The 20,496-nt window shown below is 50.6% G+C and overlaps 2 protein-coding genes across 2 annotated transcripts in view; one reads left to right on the top strand and one right to left on the bottom strand.

Moving 5' to 3' along the window:
- Positions 1 to 20,496, top strand: part of SND1 (staphylococcal nuclease and tudor domain containing 1) — a 421,566-nt gene that overhangs the window by 348,583 nt on the left and 52,487 nt on the right. The gene's annotated exons all lie outside the window — the stretch shown is intronic.
- On the bottom strand, positions 7,648 to 10,359 carry LRRC4 (leucine rich repeat containing 4). The gene is made up of 2 exons (XM_005893663.2): positions 10,231 to 10,359; positions 7,648 to 10,035 (listed from the first exon to the last, which is right to left on the bottom strand). The coding sequence occupies exon 2, from the start codon at positions 9,933 to 9,935 to the stop codon at positions 7,977 to 7,979; it is 1,959 nt and encodes a 652-aa protein (XP_005893725.1). The 5' UTR covers positions 9,936 to 10,035; positions 10,231 to 10,359; the 3' UTR covers positions 7,648 to 7,976.

Genomic DNA, 20,496 nt, shown 5'->3' with positions numbered 1-20,496 from the left:
TGATGAGAAGGAAAAGTTGCTGGATTTCTCACTTCTAGTTGTTTGAGGGAAGTCAGGTGTGGCCACCATCTGGTTTAGAGTGTGAAGCCCAGATAAAGTACTGGCGTGAAAGGCCTTCCGCTCCTCTCCCTGCCTCCCTGGAAGCAAAAAGTAAGGGATGGCACCAGTTTGCAGACTCCAGGGGCACTGGTCACCTTGTAGCTTCTGTCAGTGGCGCCCCCTGCCGTTATAAGTCTCAGTAGCCCTGCTGGTGCTGGGCTGAGAACCCAGAGACCTGATCCCAGTACCACCAGTTCACGGGCACTGGCAGTCACATCTCCCTGGGCTTCCTTTTCCTCACAAATAAAATAAGAGGGTTCACCTAGATTTTCTGAATTAACTTGGAAACTCCCTTCACTGTCTCCACCTTCCTGAAGTCAGAAGCTGGAAACTATCAATCTGTCTTCAGCTGCCCCCCAGGTCGACCAGCTGTGAGAACACACAGGTGATGCGGAGGGGCCCTCAGCTGACATTGATCCCACTGGTCAGAGCCGGTGTGGACTCAGAACAGGAATGCGGAAGAGGGATTAAAGGATGGGAAAGTCACTCTGCAGCCCAACAAGCTGAAACCAGAGGCACACGGAATAGGCCGAGTCCGGTCCTCTCTCGCGCTTTTCTCCTCTGTGACTTCAGAACCTTTTTCCCTTGTACACGTGCACACAACACACCCAGCAGCTGGCACTACTTCCCTCACAAGGAAGCCGAATGAAATGCAGGCCTGCTCTCTGAGCTGTCTCAGTGTTGCCATATCCCTCTAAGCCTCCTCTCCCCATTCCCCATTGAAAAATTGTCTTCCCTTCCTCTGGTTCCTTTAGCAGTCTCTTCCTCAGCCCTCCCTCCAATCTTAACTCCAGACTTCCCCAACTCATCCCCTTAAGAGATGAATGGGAAGAATACACTGTCATGTCAGAAGGAAGCCATTGTCAATTCACACAGGCAGACGCTAATAGGATAAAGTATTATCCGACTTCCTTTAAGTCCAGAAATTAAGTCTTCTTGCAGTGGTAATAGATTATCACTGTAGCCACTGCAGCTGGGGGGCTGTGGGAACAGGCCGTCGGTATCTGAGGCCTGGGGTCCATGTCTGGCACTGTGATGGGCCTGCCGCGAGGGATGTGCTGTGCATTCCTGCAGACACCACGGCACTATCCAGGGAACTGCCTCCAGCTCATTCAGTTCACCTCCAGGGTGGAACCTGAGTAGGAGGACCTGTCTGAGTGTCCTTAATGAACCTGGGTGAGTGGGTTGGGCCTTGAAGCCTGGGGAACAGTAGCCTGAGGCCAGGAAACCAAACTTTGCACAGGGAACAGCGTGCGAAAGCTCATCTCCGTCATCCTTGCTGACTCATGGAACGGGTAGAGTGGCTTATCTGGTGACTACATCCCCACCTGCACAGACAGGGAAACCAGGGTTGTGAAATATAAGAAACTACAGATTAAGGACTTGCCTCAGAAGAGGAAACAGGACTGTGAAAAGGAAGAAAGAGCCACTGGGCTTCTAGAATGGAAGGATCTTGCGGGGCATCCTTGGTCCTGTCTTCACAGACAGTTGGACACACACGGGAGTGGGGAAGTGTGACAGGAGAAGGAATGGAGGGTGTGCTTTTTATTAATGGGAGATATAAGCAGGTGAATGGATATTAAAAAAACAAGTAGATCAAGGGCTGTTCCTTTGGTATTTAGTAATTAATCTCAACTTTAGTAATGGCTCTGGTGTTGTTTCTAGGCACACAGAATGGATGAACCTGAAAAGCTAAGTACCACTTTGGTCCATCCAATCCCCAAACCTGGCGTTAGCGTGGTCTCTCAGCCTTACTGCTTCCCTACTACAGGTCCAGAAATCTCTACCGGGCTAAGCTAGAGATGACAGCACCATCCTTTCAAATGCTACCTTCCTTGGCCAAAAGAGCCTCCTCTCTCAGGGCTATCCCCCACAGGCCCCGGCCTCGTCTCTCTGACTCACTGCCAGGGTCCACGTGCAGCACTGAACTCAGAGTCGTCATGATTTTTATGGGGAAACATAATTTATATAACAACCCCACCACCACCACCGAAATAATACTCTTGTTGTGGATAAACAGTGAGCTGCTATATCCCCTCTTCTCCTCTCCCATGACTGTACCTTCTTAGAAAGGAGGGAGTCTGTCAGGAACAGAATTTGATTACAGCCCTGAGGGAGGGGTTGCTCCCAGCAGTGGACAGCCTCCAGCATCTCCCGCCCCCTGCCCAGCAGTGGACAGCCTCCAGCTTCGGGAACAGGACTGTCGTGGGTAGGTGGTTTGGCCCAAGTACTGACAGCAAAGCTGGCATGTTCCAGAGGATGAAACCTGTGATCATGCTAAAATCTAATTCTAGCCTCTCATTAGGAAATCAAATGCTTGCTTTCTTAGGCTTCTCTTGGAAAGTTGATCTCCCTGCCTTTCTTCTCCTCTGCTCCATGACATGAATTTCACACTGCCAGTCCTCCCCCCATCCAGGGTCCTGCCAGCCTCCTGTTTGTGAGGGCAGAGGAATCTCCCTGGCTTTCCTCCCGAACTGCATTGCAGCCCCTTAGCCTCTGTATCTGCCACATAGCTCCATTCCACTCTCATTTGCTCAGATTCTGGTGCTTTTTCTCCTGTCTTGTTTTTCTTTCCTCCAAGCCCCCCGAAACTGCTCTGAAGCCCCAACAGCCCTCTCTGTGCTCCTTTCTCCTTCCTGGTGCCTCCATGGGCCCACCTCCCTTGGTAAAGCACCCCGATAAAGAAACAAGATGATCTGAGAAGACACTAGGAAGCTTATTACCCTCTTGGCAACGGCCAGGGTTTCTGGTAGTATTTCCTATCCCAGCTCTCAGCTTGTGCACCATCACCACCAACAGATTACCTTTTCTCCTGACTCGCCAGAAGGAAAGGTAATCTGTTCCTGGGCTAGGACAGTGCCTTGGGTCATCTAAAGGGCTCAATTAAAGAACGGAGCACAAAGAAGAAAAGTAAACCCATCTTTCCCACAGTGCTTGGGCTTGTAGACAGTGCTGTCCTGCTCCCCAGGACTTCTGGGTGACCATCCCCCCTCACTAGACTAGTCCAGTAGGCGTGTTCTCTCTTTGGATATGGATGAGGTTCAATAATAGAGGTGGTGATGGAGGCTGGTCAGTTGGTCTTCCCCTTATGTAATATCATCAAATTTTAATTCCTACAACAAGCTACGAAGTATTGAAGTAGACACCAATATTATGTCCATTTTAGAGATGAGGAAAATGAGTATTTGTCTGAAGTCACACAGCTAGTAAGTGATAGAGCTGGAATTCAGCCTGGGGAGACCAGGTCCAGAATCTGTACTTGCAAGCACTATGCTGTATTGCTTTGCAGATACATATATTTCACTGATCTGCTTCCTGAAGCCTTTATCCCTGCTCCAAGAAGCAATTCACTTCATCTCAATATAAAGCAAAGATGAAAACAACCGTAATCCACTGCCCAAACCATTCTTCCCCCCTCCAGGGGAAAGGGTGCTTTCTGAATGGATAGAAACCAAGAGAGGTGCTTTGAGCCAGAAGTGCCTTGCAGTTTAGCTGAGGCAGGATTTCGAAATGGCGTGAACAGTGCCTGCATTAGCCGATGGCATGGAGCACTGAGTGCCAGCAGAGGAGATAAAATCAGACATATGTTTGGATATAAATGTTCTCTTTTTCTCTTCCTTTTCTTCTCTAATTTTGTTGCAGTAAAATGTTGGAGCCATAATTGCAGGCCCTGGCCCCTGAGGTAGTAGCCTGGGCTGAGTGAAGCCCACTTGGCCTTCTGTTAACAGCCATGATAAAGCTGGTGTCCCTAGGCCTTAGAAACTAGTTTGTCTCCTCTACCCTCACTGCCAATAGGATGCAGCTTTATGACCAGAGAGTCATAAAATGTCCTAGAGCAGATTATGGGAGTAGCAATCAGATCATGATTTTAGAGCTGGGGCTAGGGCAGATGCAATGGAGAAGAGTTAAGGAGCCCCCCGCCTCCCCCAAACAGTCTCATTGTTCAGCCAAACAAGCAGAAACCACTCACTGTGCACAAGTTGCTCTGAGAGGTGCTTTAAGACCTCTGTCAGTCCTTTACTCTGCAGAGCTTCCCAGGCCAAGGTTGGGAGAGGACCAAGCCATCGTTCCACTGTGAACACCCAGCCTTGTCTGCGTTACGTTTTACCTAGCAGTCGTTACCCTCTGTGGGATTCCTGTGGTTTCTGTCTGCCATTGAACCTAAGAATCGGGCAGCTATTTTGTGTAGTCCTGAGAATCCAACTCCTTAGTACACGTGGCCCTTGGGCCAGCTCTGGGGCCCCTGTGGTCAGAATTCCGCTCAGCAGAGCTGGTTCAAAGGAGATTGGACAGCTCCAAGAGGGAGGAGAAAAGAGCACAGCAGTATCTATAGGAAGGTCCCATTTTCATATTGGCCAGGAAGGAAATATGTTCTTGGGAGCCTGAATGAGAAATCACATTGGTTTGGGGAGTCAGGAGACCTGGCTTTCAATCCCACCTCTTCCCCTAATTAGCAGTGTGACTTTGGACTATATCATTCAGTTGCTCTGGGGCTCCATTTCCTTGATTATAAAATGTGAAGGGATTAGACTACATGGTCTTTCACGGCCTTTAAAAAATTGTCACGAAAACTCCCTAACTCCATATAATCAGCAGCGCTCTTTTCCCTCTAACATGTTGCTGTAACTCTTCCCACACCCACCCCCCTGTCCCAATCCAGCAAGCTGCCAACCCATGTTCCATTCTCAGGTAACAAACCCTACGGTTTGGCCAGGCCAAGGATGAGTCTCCCGCCTAGCATTAAAGGCGGCACTTTCGGTGCTCAGGGGACCCCTCTCTGAAAAGTTGACCCAAGTGCCTGCTACAGAGAAGGGCATACTCAACACCATGGCGAAGGAGCATTGCTGCTCTAGAGGCTGAACCAGTGCCCAGGTCAGGGAGCACGCCCAGTGAGCAAAGGAACCCCCCTAACAGCTCTAACGACACTCAAGCCCGTGAACCATATCCTGTCGGGAAAACACCTCTCCCTTACATTCCAGAGCTTGAATATGCCCCACCCCCAGGACAGGTGCATCTGTTCTTAGGACTCTTCCCCAGGAATGTCTCAGGCCTGTTTCTTCACCTCTCTCCTTAGATGTCTATTCAGCCCCCAAGCCTTTGTCATTTCACAGCAACTGCATAGTTCCCTGACTGCCCAGAGAGCTGTCGGAAGAGCAGGGGTGGGAGGAAATGGGCTCCACACCCTCTGCTTCTGAGGCCGCTCCTTCCTTCACAATCACCTCTGAATGTGTACCTGGGAAGCTGTTCTAATAAATAGCCTGAGTTGTGTCTATGGCACCAGGAAAGGGGGTGATTTCTTGCATTTTTCAGCTGGTCCTAGCCAAGTCCCACCCTTTTTTCTGCTGCAGTTTTCTCTCTTTTTTATTGGGGGTAGGGTAGCAGAGGACAGGCAGAGAGAACGCATCATTGTAGCCTAGAAACATGAATAGCAGTTTCTTAAAGTGTGAGCCCATGCATACATGCTGCCACAAACGCGGATACCCAGAAATTTTGTATAAGCAAAATACACAGAGAGAGAGAGGAGGATTAAGAATTGGCCCTTTCTTAGCCAACTGCTGCAAAGTGCTGCCGCCTCTCTCCCTGTTCAGTGCCAGGGAGATCACACCCACTCAGTCCCGGTTCCCTGCATTAGTATAAATACTGGCGCTTGAAGAGACGCAGGGTCCCAGTTCAGGCAGCCTGCCTGAATGACACTCCTCAGCTAAGCATCAGGAGACCGACACCCACCACCACCACCGAGAGACACATTTGTTTATTTAGTACCCAGAGAATGGGAGCAGCCCTGCCAGAGGGATCTTTTCATCCCAACAACATTATTGCAGTCCTCTTCAGTCCCAGTCCCCCAGGGTCCCCCCAGTAAAGCTGGTGCTGTCTGACCAGCAGCTTCTGCTGAGGTGGCATTTAACTCCTGGCTGGGTCCCAGGAGCTGAGGTTGACCCATTTCCCCCGCTTTTCCAGGGCACAGGAAATTCGGTTCTACCCCCAACAGAGCCAGGGACTAACACACTTAGCTTGTGAAAGGTGCACTAGAATCGGGGTACTTTTATTTAAGCTAAGGAAAAGTGGTTGACAGCTTCAACGTGTTCCCATACTTTTAAAAGAAATTGAACATGGTCCTCCCCCCCCTTTATTCCTTTATATAGAAATGATTCGGTCAATGCTCATAAGAAGCTATAGGTTGAGGGTCTTACTCAATTTAACCCTTTAGGGACATTGAATTAAAAATTGAACAATATTTATTAAAATACAAAAATACACTTTTCTCACATTACAATCAATGTTCTTTTGTTGACATTTCCCCACCCCCCACCCTACCCCCCTTTCAAATCTGAACCTTTATTTCCTTTTAAAGCTAAAATAATATGTAAAGTTACATCATTAAATGGACCAGCATAACAGAGATCTCTGCCTTCCCCACCCACGCCCACCCTTTCTCCTCCCCTCCTCCTGAGGCAGGCCTGGGAGAGGGAAGGCTTTTGCCCCATTGTGCTACATTCAACAGGACTCCACGGCCAACTCACTGTGCCTGCGTGTGCATCACTTTGTTTGAACTGTGGATTTCAGATCTTTTTTCTGAAGCATCCTTGGTGAGGAAAGGCTTCATCACTTTAAATGAGCCTGTGCCCTCTCTGTCTCCCCCTTTTCTTCTCTCCCCATCTTCTGCCCCCTACCCATCACCACAACCCATTGACATCAGCCGTAATAATCCCTAATGAATCAGCATTTAGAATAGTCACCAAATCACAAGCATGAGAAAAGCTTCCACTTCCCCAAGCTTCCCACTCCCGGCCTCTCCTCCCTTTCTCCACCTTAAAACAAACAAACCCTTTTAAAAGAAAATCATCAAATGCCATCATTGTCGACAATCATTTGTCAGATGCTGGGAACAACAGGTGGACATGGCACTATGCTGATGTATGCCCTCCCGTGAATACCTTTTCTCTGTTGCTGTCCGCTCCCATCCCGCTCTGGGACCCCCAGGCCCCTTCAGGAGCCGCCTCCTTCACCTGGGAAGCCCTGAATAGACACATGCCTTGCACAGAGTGGGTTAAGCCCAACTGCAGGAATCTGGTACAATGTGAAAGCATTTGACTGCAAGCTACGCCAGCTCCCTTCCTTCTCTGCGCCTTCCCTCTGCACTCCCGTCAGGCGGGGCGTGCGGTGTCCCAGTGCACAAACCAAGAAGACCTGTGCACAGGGGTGCGCACCCTCAGTCCCTTGAGGGTTTCATTTGAATTTCGGTGATTTTCCTGTTTAAAACACCATGTTACAGATCTGTCTTCCCCTTGGCCTCAGAAGAAAAATTTATTGCCTCTCAACATTCTAAGCACAGTACAAATTCTTAGTGCTTTTTTTTTTTGGAATTTTTTTTGTTTAAATAAGATAAATCTGCAAAGACAGCTCTCAGCCTAAGAAAGATGTCTACAGAAATGGGTAGTCCTGGGTCCTATGAAGCATCTTCTAAAAAAAAAAATGACAGATTCCATCTACCCCCACCCCACCCCTCAGCAGCCCGCACCCTAACTCTTTAGGGATGTTTGTTGGTGTTTTAAGTTGGTTTTATCTTAGCAGTTTTAACCGTATACCAGAAATCCCTTCTGGCCACATAGCAACTTGACTTGTGACTTCTACCCCACAACATTCCCAAGGTAACCCTCCCTACCCCCTTTAAATAGAACTTACAAGTTAGAAAATAGTTTTGTTTTGAGTTTTCTTTTTTAAATTTTAATATAATCTGTTTCTTTTACCAGCCCATAGATTTAATATATAAGCATATACAAGAAAAAGTCTCTCCCCACTCTGTACAAAAGTTGCTGTCTTTGTGTGTGTGTGCATTCTATTGCATTTGTATAAGTTTTTTTTTTGGGGGGGGGGAGTCATATCTGAGTTTCCTGTACCTTGTCCTTGGTATGGGTCTGAATGATATAAGGTTCAGAGATAGTGGTGACCGCGGGGTGGAGAGAGTTCCCCAGGCTGTTTTCTGTCCAGTGGGCCCCATGTGCTGGTTTGTAGGTGTTGTAGTTAATATGGTCATGAATTGTGGGCAGCACGACTGCCCCCTCACCTGATACACCGGCCGGAGCTGCTGTTGCTGCTGCAGGTGCCGCCGCAGGGATGTCATCATCCACCTGGATAATCTCAACTGTCCGGGCGGCTGTGACTGTACTCCTCTGCTGGTGCCGCTTGCGAAGTTTATAGAAGACAATCAGCATGGCAGCAGCGAGCAGGGTCACTGCCACAAAGCAGCCGATGATGATCTTGGTGGTCTTCATGACTTCATCCAGGCTGGTCTGCATCTTGTCGTTGGTGTCCGTCGCGGTCACTGCCACCTGCTTGGGCACACGGGTGGTCTGGATGAGCACCGTGGTAGAGGTGGTATAAGCCGGCTGGTAACCAGTGGACGTCGTAGGAACAGGCTTGTACTTGCGCGTTGTGTCCTCGGGCGAGATCTCGGTGGTCTCCACTGTGACCGTGGTGAAGAAGCTGTAGTTGGAGGTGTTGAGCTCGGCCGTGCTCACGTTGAGGTAGGCCGAGGCATTGGAGTTGCCCGCCACATTGGTCACCATGCATGTGTATACCCCTGTGTCTGAGAGCAGCACGTGGGAAAAGTTCAAGGTGCCGTCGTTGAGGACGGAGATCCGTGGGTGGCGGGAGGCGTGGCTGAGCACTGTCCCATTGGGCAGCAACCACTTCACAGAGGACATGGGGGGAGTCCGACACTTAAGTTCTGCCATCCGACCCTCCGAGATATTGAGGTCCCGAGGGGCATCCATGATGAAGGGGGCGGAGCACTGGAAGGAGGCCTGGTCCACCTCCACCAGGTAGCGGCCTCGCATGTGCAAGGGAGCGTGGCAGCGGCCACAGCAGGTGGAGTTGGTGGGTATGTACTCCCGAAGCCACCAGGCTAGCCAGAGAATGTCACAATCACAGTTCCAAGGATTGTGGTGTAGGTGCAACTCCACCAGGTACCTCAGGGGGGTGAAGAGGTCATGGGGCAAAGAAGAGAGGTTATTATGGGCCAGGTTGAGTTCCACCAGCGAGGCCAGCCCATCAAAAGCATTCCGCTCAATCAGGCTGACTTGTGAGTTCATGACCCATAGCTTCTTAAGGGAGCCGAGGCCATGGAAGGAGCCAGGCCTGATCTCCGGGAAGTGGTTCCCCGACATCTCCAGCTCCTCCAGCCCCACGAGCGGGGTGAGGTTGGGCATGTCCTTGATGTTGCACATGCCCAAGTTCAGGTACTTGAGGTTGAACAGTCCCTCAAAGGCCCCCTCGGAGATGTACTCCAGCTTCTTGAGCTCCCCCAGGTCCAGGCGCATGAGGGAGGGCACCCGGTTGAAGGCATAAGAGGGGATGCTCTCTATGGGGTTGTTGCGCAGCCAGAGCTCCCGCAGCTTGGACAGGTATTCGAAGGCCCCGCTGGGAATGACCGTCAGCCAGTTGTCGAACAGCTCCAGGGTGTTGAGGCTGGCCAGGCCGTTGAAGGCCCCCACCTCTATCTGCCGGATGGAGTTCCTGCCCAGCTGCAAGACCTCCAGGTGGTGGAGGTGGCGGAAGGTGTCGGCCTGAATCATCTGGATATTGTTCTCCATGAGGTTGAGGTACCGGGTGTTGGAAGGAATCCCCTGAGGGACCTCGGAGAGGCCCCGGCGGGTGCACACCACCTTGCTGAACTGGTTACTACACGAGCAGACGGATGGGCAGTTCTGGGGCCCGGCGGAGGCAGCAGCAGCGATGGCTGCACACAGAATCCACACTTGCGCCGTGAGGTAGATGACGGGGAGCAGGACGGCATTCCAGGTGTGATGCACAGTTACCTGCCACAAGAGCTTCATGGTGTGGCACGTTCATAATTCACCATCGCCTGGGATTTTGGCTCGGAAAGGAGAACCAGCCCTACCCCGGCTTAAGTGAGCTAGGAGCTCCTCTTTCCATCTGGAGAAGGAGGTGGGGAGGGGGCGATTAGAGAGACGGAGCAGATCGGCCGGGAAGAAAAAAAAAAAAATCATGCCAAAACTAAAGAGTGGCCCCTCGTCTACCAGCGCCCCCCGCCCAGGCTAGCCCTCGGAAAGCTGGGACTTGCTGTCCCCCGAGGCGACCATCCCCACCCAATCATTCGCTGTCACCTACCTCGGAAGGAAGGAAGGGAAGAACTGGCGTGGTGTCCTTAAGCGTTCTCTGCCGGAGCTGGCCACCTCGTTCCCATTCTCACTTCTTAGTTTTAATTAACAAAAGGGGGGAAGTCGAGGGGGCGGGGAGGTCAGAGGGAAGGGGAGGGGAGGGGGGGTGGGGGAGACAAAATGGCTTCTAGTAAATCCGGAGCCGGCGAGCGGAGCCGCGGAGTTGAGGCGCGCCGGGAGAGCAGAGGCCCGGCGGGCTATGCAGGTGCATGCCCCCCCCTCCGCCCGAGGCGGGGCGCCGCCAGCGCTTCCCGGCTTTGTCCTTGGACCCTGGCCCCGGCACGCACCAGCCGAGGGGGATGCCGCTTCATCGCCGGAGTGTGCCTCCGGTGCCCCCCACCCGCTCCGGGGCTGCTACCAGGCGGGGAGTGAGGGGGCGCCCCGCAGCCTCCCAGGCCGCGCTCGCCGCCGCCGCCGCCGCCGCCGCGCTGCCCCCTCTCCTGGTGTCGGCCGCTCCCGGCCCGAGGCAGCTGATGCAGTCGTTCGCTCGCGGTGCTGCGAGAGTTAAGAGGAGGTGTCCGCCGCTCCTTCGCCCCCTCCCTCTTCGACACACACCCCCTTCTCTCCTCTCCTCTCCTCTCCTCTTAAGGGTTAAAAAGCCCCAAACTGGGCTGAGTTTCCCAGTCCGCCGGCTGCTGGTGCAAAGAGCAGTAATCCGTCCAGCCCCCTGAGGGGCAGCGGCGTGGAGGCAGCGCCGGGATCTGGTCCACCGGCCGGAGGAGCGCGGCAGCAGCGGCGGCGGCAGCCGGGTCGCCCCGAACTGCAGGCCCCTTCGGGGAGTCCGGGGGCGCAGAATCGCCCGCCGCAGCCGGGCCCCCGGCGCACCGCCGGCTCTGGCTTTGTGCGAAGAGAGCGAGTTCGGGGCTCCGGCCCCCGGCGCCTTCAGCGGCTGCGCTGCCCGCGGGCTGCTGTTGCTGCTGCAGCGGCCCCGGCGCTGGCGGCGGCGTGAGCAGCGGGGGTCGCGGCTGCGGGGAACGCTCCGGAGCCCGGGAACATGGTCCCCGCTCGCTAGCGGCGGCGGCGGCGGCAGCAGCAGCGGGGCCCCTGCGCGCGGCGCCCACCGTCTCCTCCTCGCGCCGGGCTCGCGGTGTTGCAGGCAGCAGCCACGCAGACTGCTCTCTCATCCTTTTGTCCTTCAGTCAGAACGTGAATGTACTGCTGACGCATACTGTTCTGGGGAGAAGATTAGCGTGATGCAGTGCTCTTATGTATTAACACCGCTCCCCCTCCGCTGCCTGCCCTCGAGGGGTTAACGCCGGCGCCTTCCAGCGCCGCGCCGGCCCGCGCCGCGCAGCCCCGATCTCCGCGCCTCCGTCCGACTTCCTCCTTCCTTCCTTCCTTCCTTCCTTCCTCCCTCCCTCCCTCCCTCCCTGCCTTCCTCCTTCCCTCCCTCCCTGCCTTCCTCCTTCCTTCCTTCCTCCCCCACCACCCTCCCCCCCCCACCCCGCGCCCCGGCCGTTTCCTCCCCGCCCCCTCTAGACGCGGGGAGCGGGCCGGGCGAGGGAGCCGGAGTGAGCGTCAAGTGAGGGGCCGCGCGCAAGTCGCAGGCGTTCGCAGCTATTTTGGTCCGATCGGAGGGAGCCGCCGGGTGGCCGCTGATAGGCTGGAGCCGCGCGGGGCTGCTGCGGAGGGACCGCGCGGGGGCCCCCGCCCCCACCCTGGGGCTCTGGGCGCGATGGGCTTAGGGCCCCGGGAGCCGGAGGCGCGGCGGCCCGCGGCGGGGCTACTGCTGTTGGCGGGCCTCCCGCCCCGACCGCGTCATCCTCACCCCCGCCGACTGCTGACGGGGCGACCGGCCGCTCGGCCCGGGCTGCATGCTCGGAGTTCGGAGCTGCACGGGGTTGAGGGCGGGGGGGTGGGTGGCGGACGACGCGGGGGCGGCCAGGGCGCTGCTGCACAGATGCCGATTCGTCCTGTCCACCTCCCCTTCCCCCCCTCCTCCGCCTCCCTCGCACATTTCCTCACCTCGGCTTTAACTGGGGCTTTAAATGATCGTTTTCTTAATGAGGGTTACGGGGGAGGAAAACAGTGGAAGGAAAGACCAAGTGCGGGGAGCTAGGGGAATGACAACCTGGGACAGGACAACCACCAACGGGAAGGATGGAGGTGAACTCCCAGCCACCGCGGCACACCCCGTTGTTCATTCATGCAGCGGAGCCCTGGCTTTTCAACTCTTTGCAGCCCCGCGCCCTTTCCCCTCCCCGTGCCCAGAGTTTGGACTGAGTGGGTCTTAAACCCTCTGCCCCAGGAGCTTAACCAGCTCTTTGTTGCCTGGACTGCCTGGGAAGAACTGCGTAGCAACCTGCCCCTACTTCTGGTGAGCGGAGACTCCGGGGCATTGGATGGACCAGTGTGGGAGAGGGAACAGAACTTGGTGGCCTTTTCCCACTGGAGAAAACGACTGCCCCTTTCTCTGCCTAGTGGGGGTGGGGCCATCTGTGGCTCAGCCCTGGAAAGCCAGCTGGTAGAATACGGCATTGGTTTAGTGATGCTTACCCCCAGGCTTCTTTCCTTGTGCCCCGCCCCTCTCTGCCTTGGCAAGCTTGCTTTTCTACCACCTCCACATGAGCTATTGCTTAAGAAGAGGAGGTCCTGGATCTCTCAGCTCTCTGGGTTGTGCCACACCCTTATCTCAGCATTCTCTGCTGCCCAGTAACCTGAAACCTCCTTAAATATGCCAGGGAATTTTTTAAGTCCCTGAATGGAGTGAAAGCAGTTCCATTGTTGGCAAGTTGGGTTCCCCATTGTTTACCAACATTTTATTATGCATTTGCAGTCAAATAATAATGACGTTAATAGTTAATATGTGTCCTAAAATCACATAGTAAGCGGGGGAGCCAGTCCTTGAACCCTGGCAGAGCTCAGATGTCTAGAACTTGGGTAGTAGAAGTGATTCTCCAGAGTTTTCTCGCAGTCAATAAGAACTCAGGTTTCATTCATCTCCTTCAAGAGTCATATACTGGGATGTTTGTCTGCTGGCTAGATGGATGGATCTGTTTTTGTTTAATCTTCCTTTACCCAGTGACACAGTTGCCATAGTTGTCTCCATTTTGTGGGTGGATGTACTGAGCTCAGGCAGGCAAATAACATACTCAAGGTCATACACTCAGAAAGCAACAGAGCCAGCATCTCAATCCAGCCTTCAAATCCTGAGCTTGGTGTTTTCATCACTGTTAGAAAATGTTCAGTGTGTTCACTCTGCGTAGACTTCATGGCAGAGGCAAGGTGGGGGAACAGTGCATAAAAAACTTCAGTGAGGGACTTCCTTGGCAGTCCAGTGGTTAAGACTCCAAGCTGCCAATGCAGAGGGTCCTGGTTCCATCCCTGGGCTGGTAACTAATCCCATATACTGTGCAGCACACCCAGAAGATAAAAGGAAAATAAAACTTCGGTGAAGGGTATATGAGATGTGTGTAGGATGAAGGGAGAGAGAGGGGGGCTGATAAAGTAGATCTTTTATTTAACTTGTTTCAGTCGTAACAATTACTGTTTGGTGAAAAAATAATTGTGCTTTCAGACCTTGAATTTTAAATAATTATAACTAGGCTCAAATACATATTTATTAATCAAAATCAGAATCATTACAATCAAATTTTTGCCAACAAGAAATAAGTTTGTTTATTCCTGTAGAGTAAAAATCCAGGCTTTGGGATTTGATGCACTCTTGGAAAGCATTTTCTGCCTCCTGCTGGTTGTGGAAGCATTTTCCTTGCAAAAAGTTGTCAGGATGCCTAAAGAAGTGGTTGCTGATTGGCAAGAGGTCAGGTTGAATATGGTGGATAAGGCAAAACTTCATAGTCCAGTTCATTAAACTTTTGAAGGGCTGGTTATGCTACATGAGGATGGGTGTTGTCATGGAGAACCCTTTCTGTTGACCAATACCGGTTGCAGGCATTGTAGTTCTCGGTGCATCTCATCCATTTGCTGAGCATGTTTTTCAGATGTGATGGGTTCACCAGGATTCAGAAAGCTGTAGTGGATCAGATTGGCAGCAGACCACCAAACAGTAACCATGACTTTTCTTTGATGCAAGTTCGGCTTTGGGAAGTGCTTTGGAGCGCTTCTCAGTTCAACCACTGAGCTGATCGTCACCAGTTGTCGCATAAAATCCACTTTTCCTCATACATCACAATCTGAGAAATGGTTTGTGTTGTTGCATACAATAAGAGAAGATGACACTTCAAACCCACAATTGTTTTGATTTGTGGTCAGCTGGTGAGGCAACCATTTAGAGCTTTTCCATCTATCCAGTTTGCTTCAAATGCATTTGAAGCATTCTACATTCTACCGACTGTAGAGTGGTCAAATGTTGAGTTCTTTGGCAACTTCTTACGTAGTTGTAAGAGGGTCAGCTTCAATGATCCTCTCAGTTGGTCATCCTTTTCTGATGGCTGGCCACTGCACTCATCTTCAAGGCTCTTGTCCCCCTTGTAAAACATCTTGAACCACCACTGCACTGTACATTCGTTAGCAGTTCCTGGGCCAGTTGCGTTGTTGATGTTGTGAGTTGTCTTCGCTGCTTTATGGCCCGTTTTGAACTCGAACAAGAAAATGGCTTGAATTTGCTTTTTGTCTAACATCATTTCCCTAGTCTAAAATAAATATAAAATAAACAGCAAGTAGTAAGTCATTTGCAAAAAAAGAAAAAGCAAGAAATGCACATTAAAATGATGTATAACACACATTTATTTAAGAATATATTCCAATATATTCTAATAACAGCAAAATTCAGTAATGCAAAACCACAGTTACTTTTGCACCAACCTAATGATCAAAGAAAGAAATGGAGATTAGTTCCATCTGGGTTGTTAGTGGCTCTGTTTGCTGTCTTAACTAAGCCCCATTTGCACATCATCAGCTTCAAGCAGGACGTGCATGCGTGAGTGGTAAGTCACTTTAGTCGTGTCCGACTCTGTGCAACACTATGGACTGTAGCCTGCCAGGCTCCTCTGTCTATAGGATTCTCCAGGCAAGAGAACTGGAGTGGGTTGCCATGCCCTCTTCCAGGGGATATTCCCGATCCAGAGAGAAACCTGCATCTCCTGCATTGGCGGCAGGTTCTTTACCACTAGTGCCACCTGGAAAGCCCTCAAGCTGGGCACTCCCATCTTACTCACAGCTGTGAATCTAGCCTGTCATGGATCCATGGAGAAGAGTCAGAAGTCTACTATTGAGAAGTTCCTCTCTGTGCCACAGCTGGGTCTGAGCTGGTAGAGCTCTAGAGGAGACCCTAGCCCCGGGTCTGGATGGTCCACTGGAATACGGCTGCCCCTCCCCCTCGAGGAAAGAGGAGCCTGCCTGGCTGATCTGGGCAAAATCAGGCCCCATGTGTTCAGCGCCAGGCCCAGCAAATGTTGTGGAGGTGGATGGAAGGGTAGGATCAAACCAATACTTAGTAATGAGGCAGTCTCCTGGTAAATATTTGTGAGTGATATTGATGAGTATGCCCAAGCTTCATGCAGCCCATGGAGTCCTAGATAGGATGGCTTCACCCTTTGTAGGCCAGCGAGGCTAAGGGAGCATCTTGGAAACTATCCACTGGACGAGGGAGGCTGTGGGGCCATGGCAGCACACACAGCCCCTTTGAACAAAAAGCAACACTGGAACCTCTAATCCTGTCACTTGAGTATCATCCAGCCATCTGTCTGTTGCTCCTCACAGTCCCTGATTCTGACTACTTCCTTGATTTGGAGTGGTGCCATCAGGGAATAAGAAGAGGAAGACTTACACTTGGAGACGAGAGAAGGAAGAACTCCTGTGCTGAGAGTGTTTTCACTGGTGGTTTCCCACAGAGAGACTGCTGTGATAGAGCTGGAGAAGCCAGTCAGTGATCAGGCCAGGCTGTGTCAGCAGCTGGGTCCCTGCACAGAGAGTAGGGCACCTGAGCTCTAATCCCCTTTCTGCCACTGATTAGACACGTGACAAATCTTTAACACAGGTCTAAACCTTAGTTTCTTCATTTCTAGAATTAAAGGAATGGACTAGAAAATTCCTTCCAGCTCTCATACTCCATGATTCCCAGCCTTCCCCAGATACCAAGCTTTGTGAAGAAGGTTGATCCTTTGGGATTGTAGCCAAGTCTTGGATATGCGCCATGAAGTTGAGAAGCAGATGATTCTTTCAGTTGAATCTAAGAGATCCACAGTGCCAAAGCAGAGATCCAAAGCAGAGCAGACTGTATTTTCCCAGCTACTAAAAAGACTCATAGGTCACTGAGTGTTAAAGCTAAAAAGGATCTGGAGATCATCTGGACTTAACCTCTCATTTAACAGATGTTATTAATGGAGTTCAGAGAGGCATAGTGACTTAGCTAGAGCCACACGACTAATTAATATCAGAGTCTGTGTCAATTCTGAGCTCAGCCCTTCAGTCAAGATGGCAGTGTGTGGCTAATTGGCATTTAAACCTGGGGCTTGAAGACACTTCCAAATGCCTGTCTTCTGTGCTTTTGTATGCAGGTGCTCTCGTTATACTTTGCTGGGCGGGGCTAACCATGGTCTTCCACAGAGCCATTCTGAGTGACTTTGGACCCCTAATAAGAAGTGGAGGAAATAGTCATACAGGGGACTGGCTCTTAGGGGACCTGGGATACTTGCACACATGCTCAGTTGCTCAGTCGTGACTGACTCTCTGCCACCCCATGGCCTGCAGCCCGCTAGGCTCCTCTGTCCATAGAATTTCCCCAGCAAGAATACTGGAGTGGGTTGTCATTTGCTTCTCCAGGATGTCTTCCCCACCCAGGCAGGGTTCAGTGCATCTTTTGCATCAGCAGGCGCAGATTCTTTACCACTAAGCCCCCTGGGAAGCCCCCCAGGATAATTGAGCTCCTGTAAAGCCCACAGTAGACCACTCCCCAGCCTGACCTGCATCCCTGAGGCATTATCCTCAGCAGCCACTAGATGTCCATGCCTCGCAGGGTTTGCCAGGAGTGAGCAGGGTACTATCTTGCCTCCAGGAGGCTTTTGGGCCCCTTAAGGTAGGTCCATCCGTGGCAGGAAGATCACATGTGTACTCCCTGCAACTCTGGCTCCTATTTGCAATACTGTTAGGCTGCCAAGCCCTACTCAAGCACCTTGTCTATTTTTATACATTTTATGCTGCCATTCTAACTAAGAAAAGAAAAAGCCCACAGAAGGAAAAGGGATTTGGAAAACAGGAGGAAAGAAAAATATAGAAGTTGACCTTCACAAAGGGAAAGACACCAGTTGATTAGTGAATTAGTGACAAGACATAAGAAATGGTCTGTAAGGAAACAGTCACCTAAGGCAACAAACGTGTGTGTGTGTGTGTTTGCATCTTCCTCTCACTTCCACCCACCTGCACAGATATCCCTCAAGAATCAGTGGGTCATGAAGTTTCTGTTTAATGAATAAAGTCACCATTACAAAAAAGATTGTTTTTCTTGCCTGTGATCCTGTAGTGAGCCCATGGCCATGCCACTACTACCCATAAAAAAGGAATGGGTTTTATTCCTTGAGCCTGATGCTTCAAGGTGACACAACTGTTCTAGAATCACCCACTCTTCCCAGTGCCCTCAAAACCCACTGTCCCTTTCCCCCAAGAAGGATGTTGGAAGAAAATGGACAAAAAAGCTTCTGGCAAGTCCCATCCAGAGCAATTTGCAGAAAGCCTTAGAGAAGACCAGATGCTTCATAAGAATGGCAAAGAGCTAGAGCATGGCAAGGCCTCTTCCTCTTCTCTGAGGCTAGTTTGCTAGGACTTCCCGTTTCTTTTCAGGCTGCCAGGTCTGAGGGAAGGGAGAAACCTCCCAATGCCCTCACAACTGCCTCTGTGGAATAAACAGTTTGTGCCCATTCTGAGCGCCATCACCAGTGTGGCCAGACAGCCCAGAGAGGACCAGCCAAAAGCCTTGGAAATGTACTCTTCAGGTGCACTAGCCTGCTATAAGCCCTATGGTTTATCCTTCCCTTTAATTGCCTTCACGTGGCAATGACAGTGATGTTGACGGCAACATTGCCTGGAGCGTTGGTTGGTTTCCAGGCTGATCATCACAATAGCTCTGCAGTGGAGGTACCATTGCTGCTGCTGATGCTGCTAAGTCGCTTCGGCCGTGTCCGACTCTGCGACCCCATGGACTGCAGCCTACCAGGCTCCTCCATCCATGGGATTTTCCAGGCAACAGTACTGGAGTGGGGTGCCATTGCCTTCTCCAGGAGGTACCATTAGATTCCCCATTTTGCAGAAGAATTTAGGAAGCTTTCTCAGAATCACAGAACTAGTAAGTAACTTTATTGCTAGTAAGTGACTTTAAAGCTGACATAACAAATTACCACATATTTGGTGGTTTAGAAAATCACCGTTCTCTCACAGTTCTGGAGGCTAAAAGTGCAAAATCTGAAAGGGCCAGCCTGGGCCTAGAGGGGAACCTGTGCTTGGTGTTTTGTCTGTTCCAGCCCCAGTGACCGTCCTATTCCTTGACTTGTGGCTGTATCACGGCCATCTCCTTGGTCATGTTGACTTCTCCTCTCCTGTCTGCCGCCTCTGACATACAGGGACACTTGCCATTGAATTTAGGGCCCACCTGGACAAGCAAGGGTGGTGTCATTGCAAGAGCCTTAACTTAATTGCATCTGCAAAGACCCTTAATTTTATCTGCAAAGACCCTTCTTTCATATCGGGTAGCATTTACAGGTTTGGGGTTTGGGGCATGGGCATTATCTGTCTGGGGTTCATTCAGCTGACTGCAGTGACAGAGTCTGGTTTCAATCTCAAATCTATTCAGCATTCAAATTTTAAACCACTGTGATAATGTGATGTGCCACTTAGGAAGAGAAGTGGGAGGGTATATCTTAATCACCAGCAGATAAGTCCTCTGTGTTCCTGTGCTTGTGAGGGGGAAAGGAGAGCAGCCAAGTATGGGTCATGTGGCCACTGGGTCTTCACATTGGAAAGCGAGCAGGTTCCCTTAGTCAGTGCAACGGGAATCATGACATGGACCAAGAGAAGGGGGCAGGTAGAACAGAGAAACTCACAAAATCTGCCTTGATTCGTCTTTGTAATACTTTTCTCACTCTTTATATGGCCTATTGGTTTTTATCCCAAAGATCTTAGAACATCTAAGCATTTACCAGTAGTATTAGAAGTACCGCTTGGCACTGCTACAAAATTTGGCTCAACTGTAGCTAAGTCACAGAAATGTTGAGTTTCATACTCATTGGAGATTTAAGAAAAGCCTAAAGAGCAGAGCCTAGCAGATGTAAATGCAGATGTGGGAGTGAGAGTTATGAGTAAATGGCTTTTCAAGTATCTCCAGCACAAATTGGATCCTTAACCAAGAGTCCATGCCTGCAGTTAAAAGACACAGTGGTTTTATAAATTTATTCAGTTTATTCATATTTTGGTTGGTGAAAGCCCAAACACTTCATTTCCCCCAACTGAGTCCTAGAAAATATGTTAAATGAAAGAGGGAGAGAGAGAGAGTGAATGAATAAATCCGATGGACAGAGAAGCCTGGTAGGCTACAGTCCATGGGGTCACAAAGAGTCGGACACGACTGAGCGACTTCACTTTCACTTTCATGCATGCATACATACTACTGGGTATCATACTGTAGTGGAGCTTATAAAAGTACTCTGGAATCAGAGAAACCTGGGTTCAAATCATGGCTCTATTTGTCTACTTTGTATATGCTGTGTATATGAGCCACTTCTTTAAGCTTCAGATTCTGCGTGTGTATAGTGGGATTGACAACTGTACTTATTTTGTGGTTTTATCTAACCAGCAGCAAGGAAGGAAAATCCATCAGTCTCAGCTAATAGTAATAGTAACAGTAGCAGTAGTATTAAAAATAAGGAAACTAGTATAGGAGAGAAATATTTTTAACCAAAGTCAGTTCTGAGAGGATCCATTTTTCATTTTTTCCTCTCTGCTTTTGGTATTACCCCTAATTTAGGCCTTTCAGTTCTTCATTCAAGATATCAGGTGTTTTTCACTGTTTGTTTTTAACAGTTTTGAGATAATTTTAGACTTAGATACAGGTTAAACATAGTCAGATTATAGGTTACGGTCTTCACCTTGCTTCCTCTTATGTTAACATCTTATATCACAGACTATTTACTCAAAACTAGAAGTTAAAGTATTCAAGACATAGATTGTTCCCTCTTTCCCTCGAAGTCTATTCTCTGCAGCCACCTAAACAATCTTTGTGGTGCTGTGTCAGATTATGTTACTGATTTGCTTGGAATGCTCCAGTGTT

The sequence above is a fragment of the Bos mutus genome, chromosome 4 (genome assembly GCF_027580195.1).
Source record: "Bos mutus isolate GX-2022 chromosome 4, NWIPB_WYAK_1.1, whole genome shotgun sequence".
Classification (NCBI taxonomy): domain Eukaryota; kingdom Metazoa; phylum Chordata; class Mammalia; order Artiodactyla; family Bovidae; genus Bos; species Bos mutus.
This window is presented reverse-complemented; position numbering and strand designations above follow the sequence as displayed.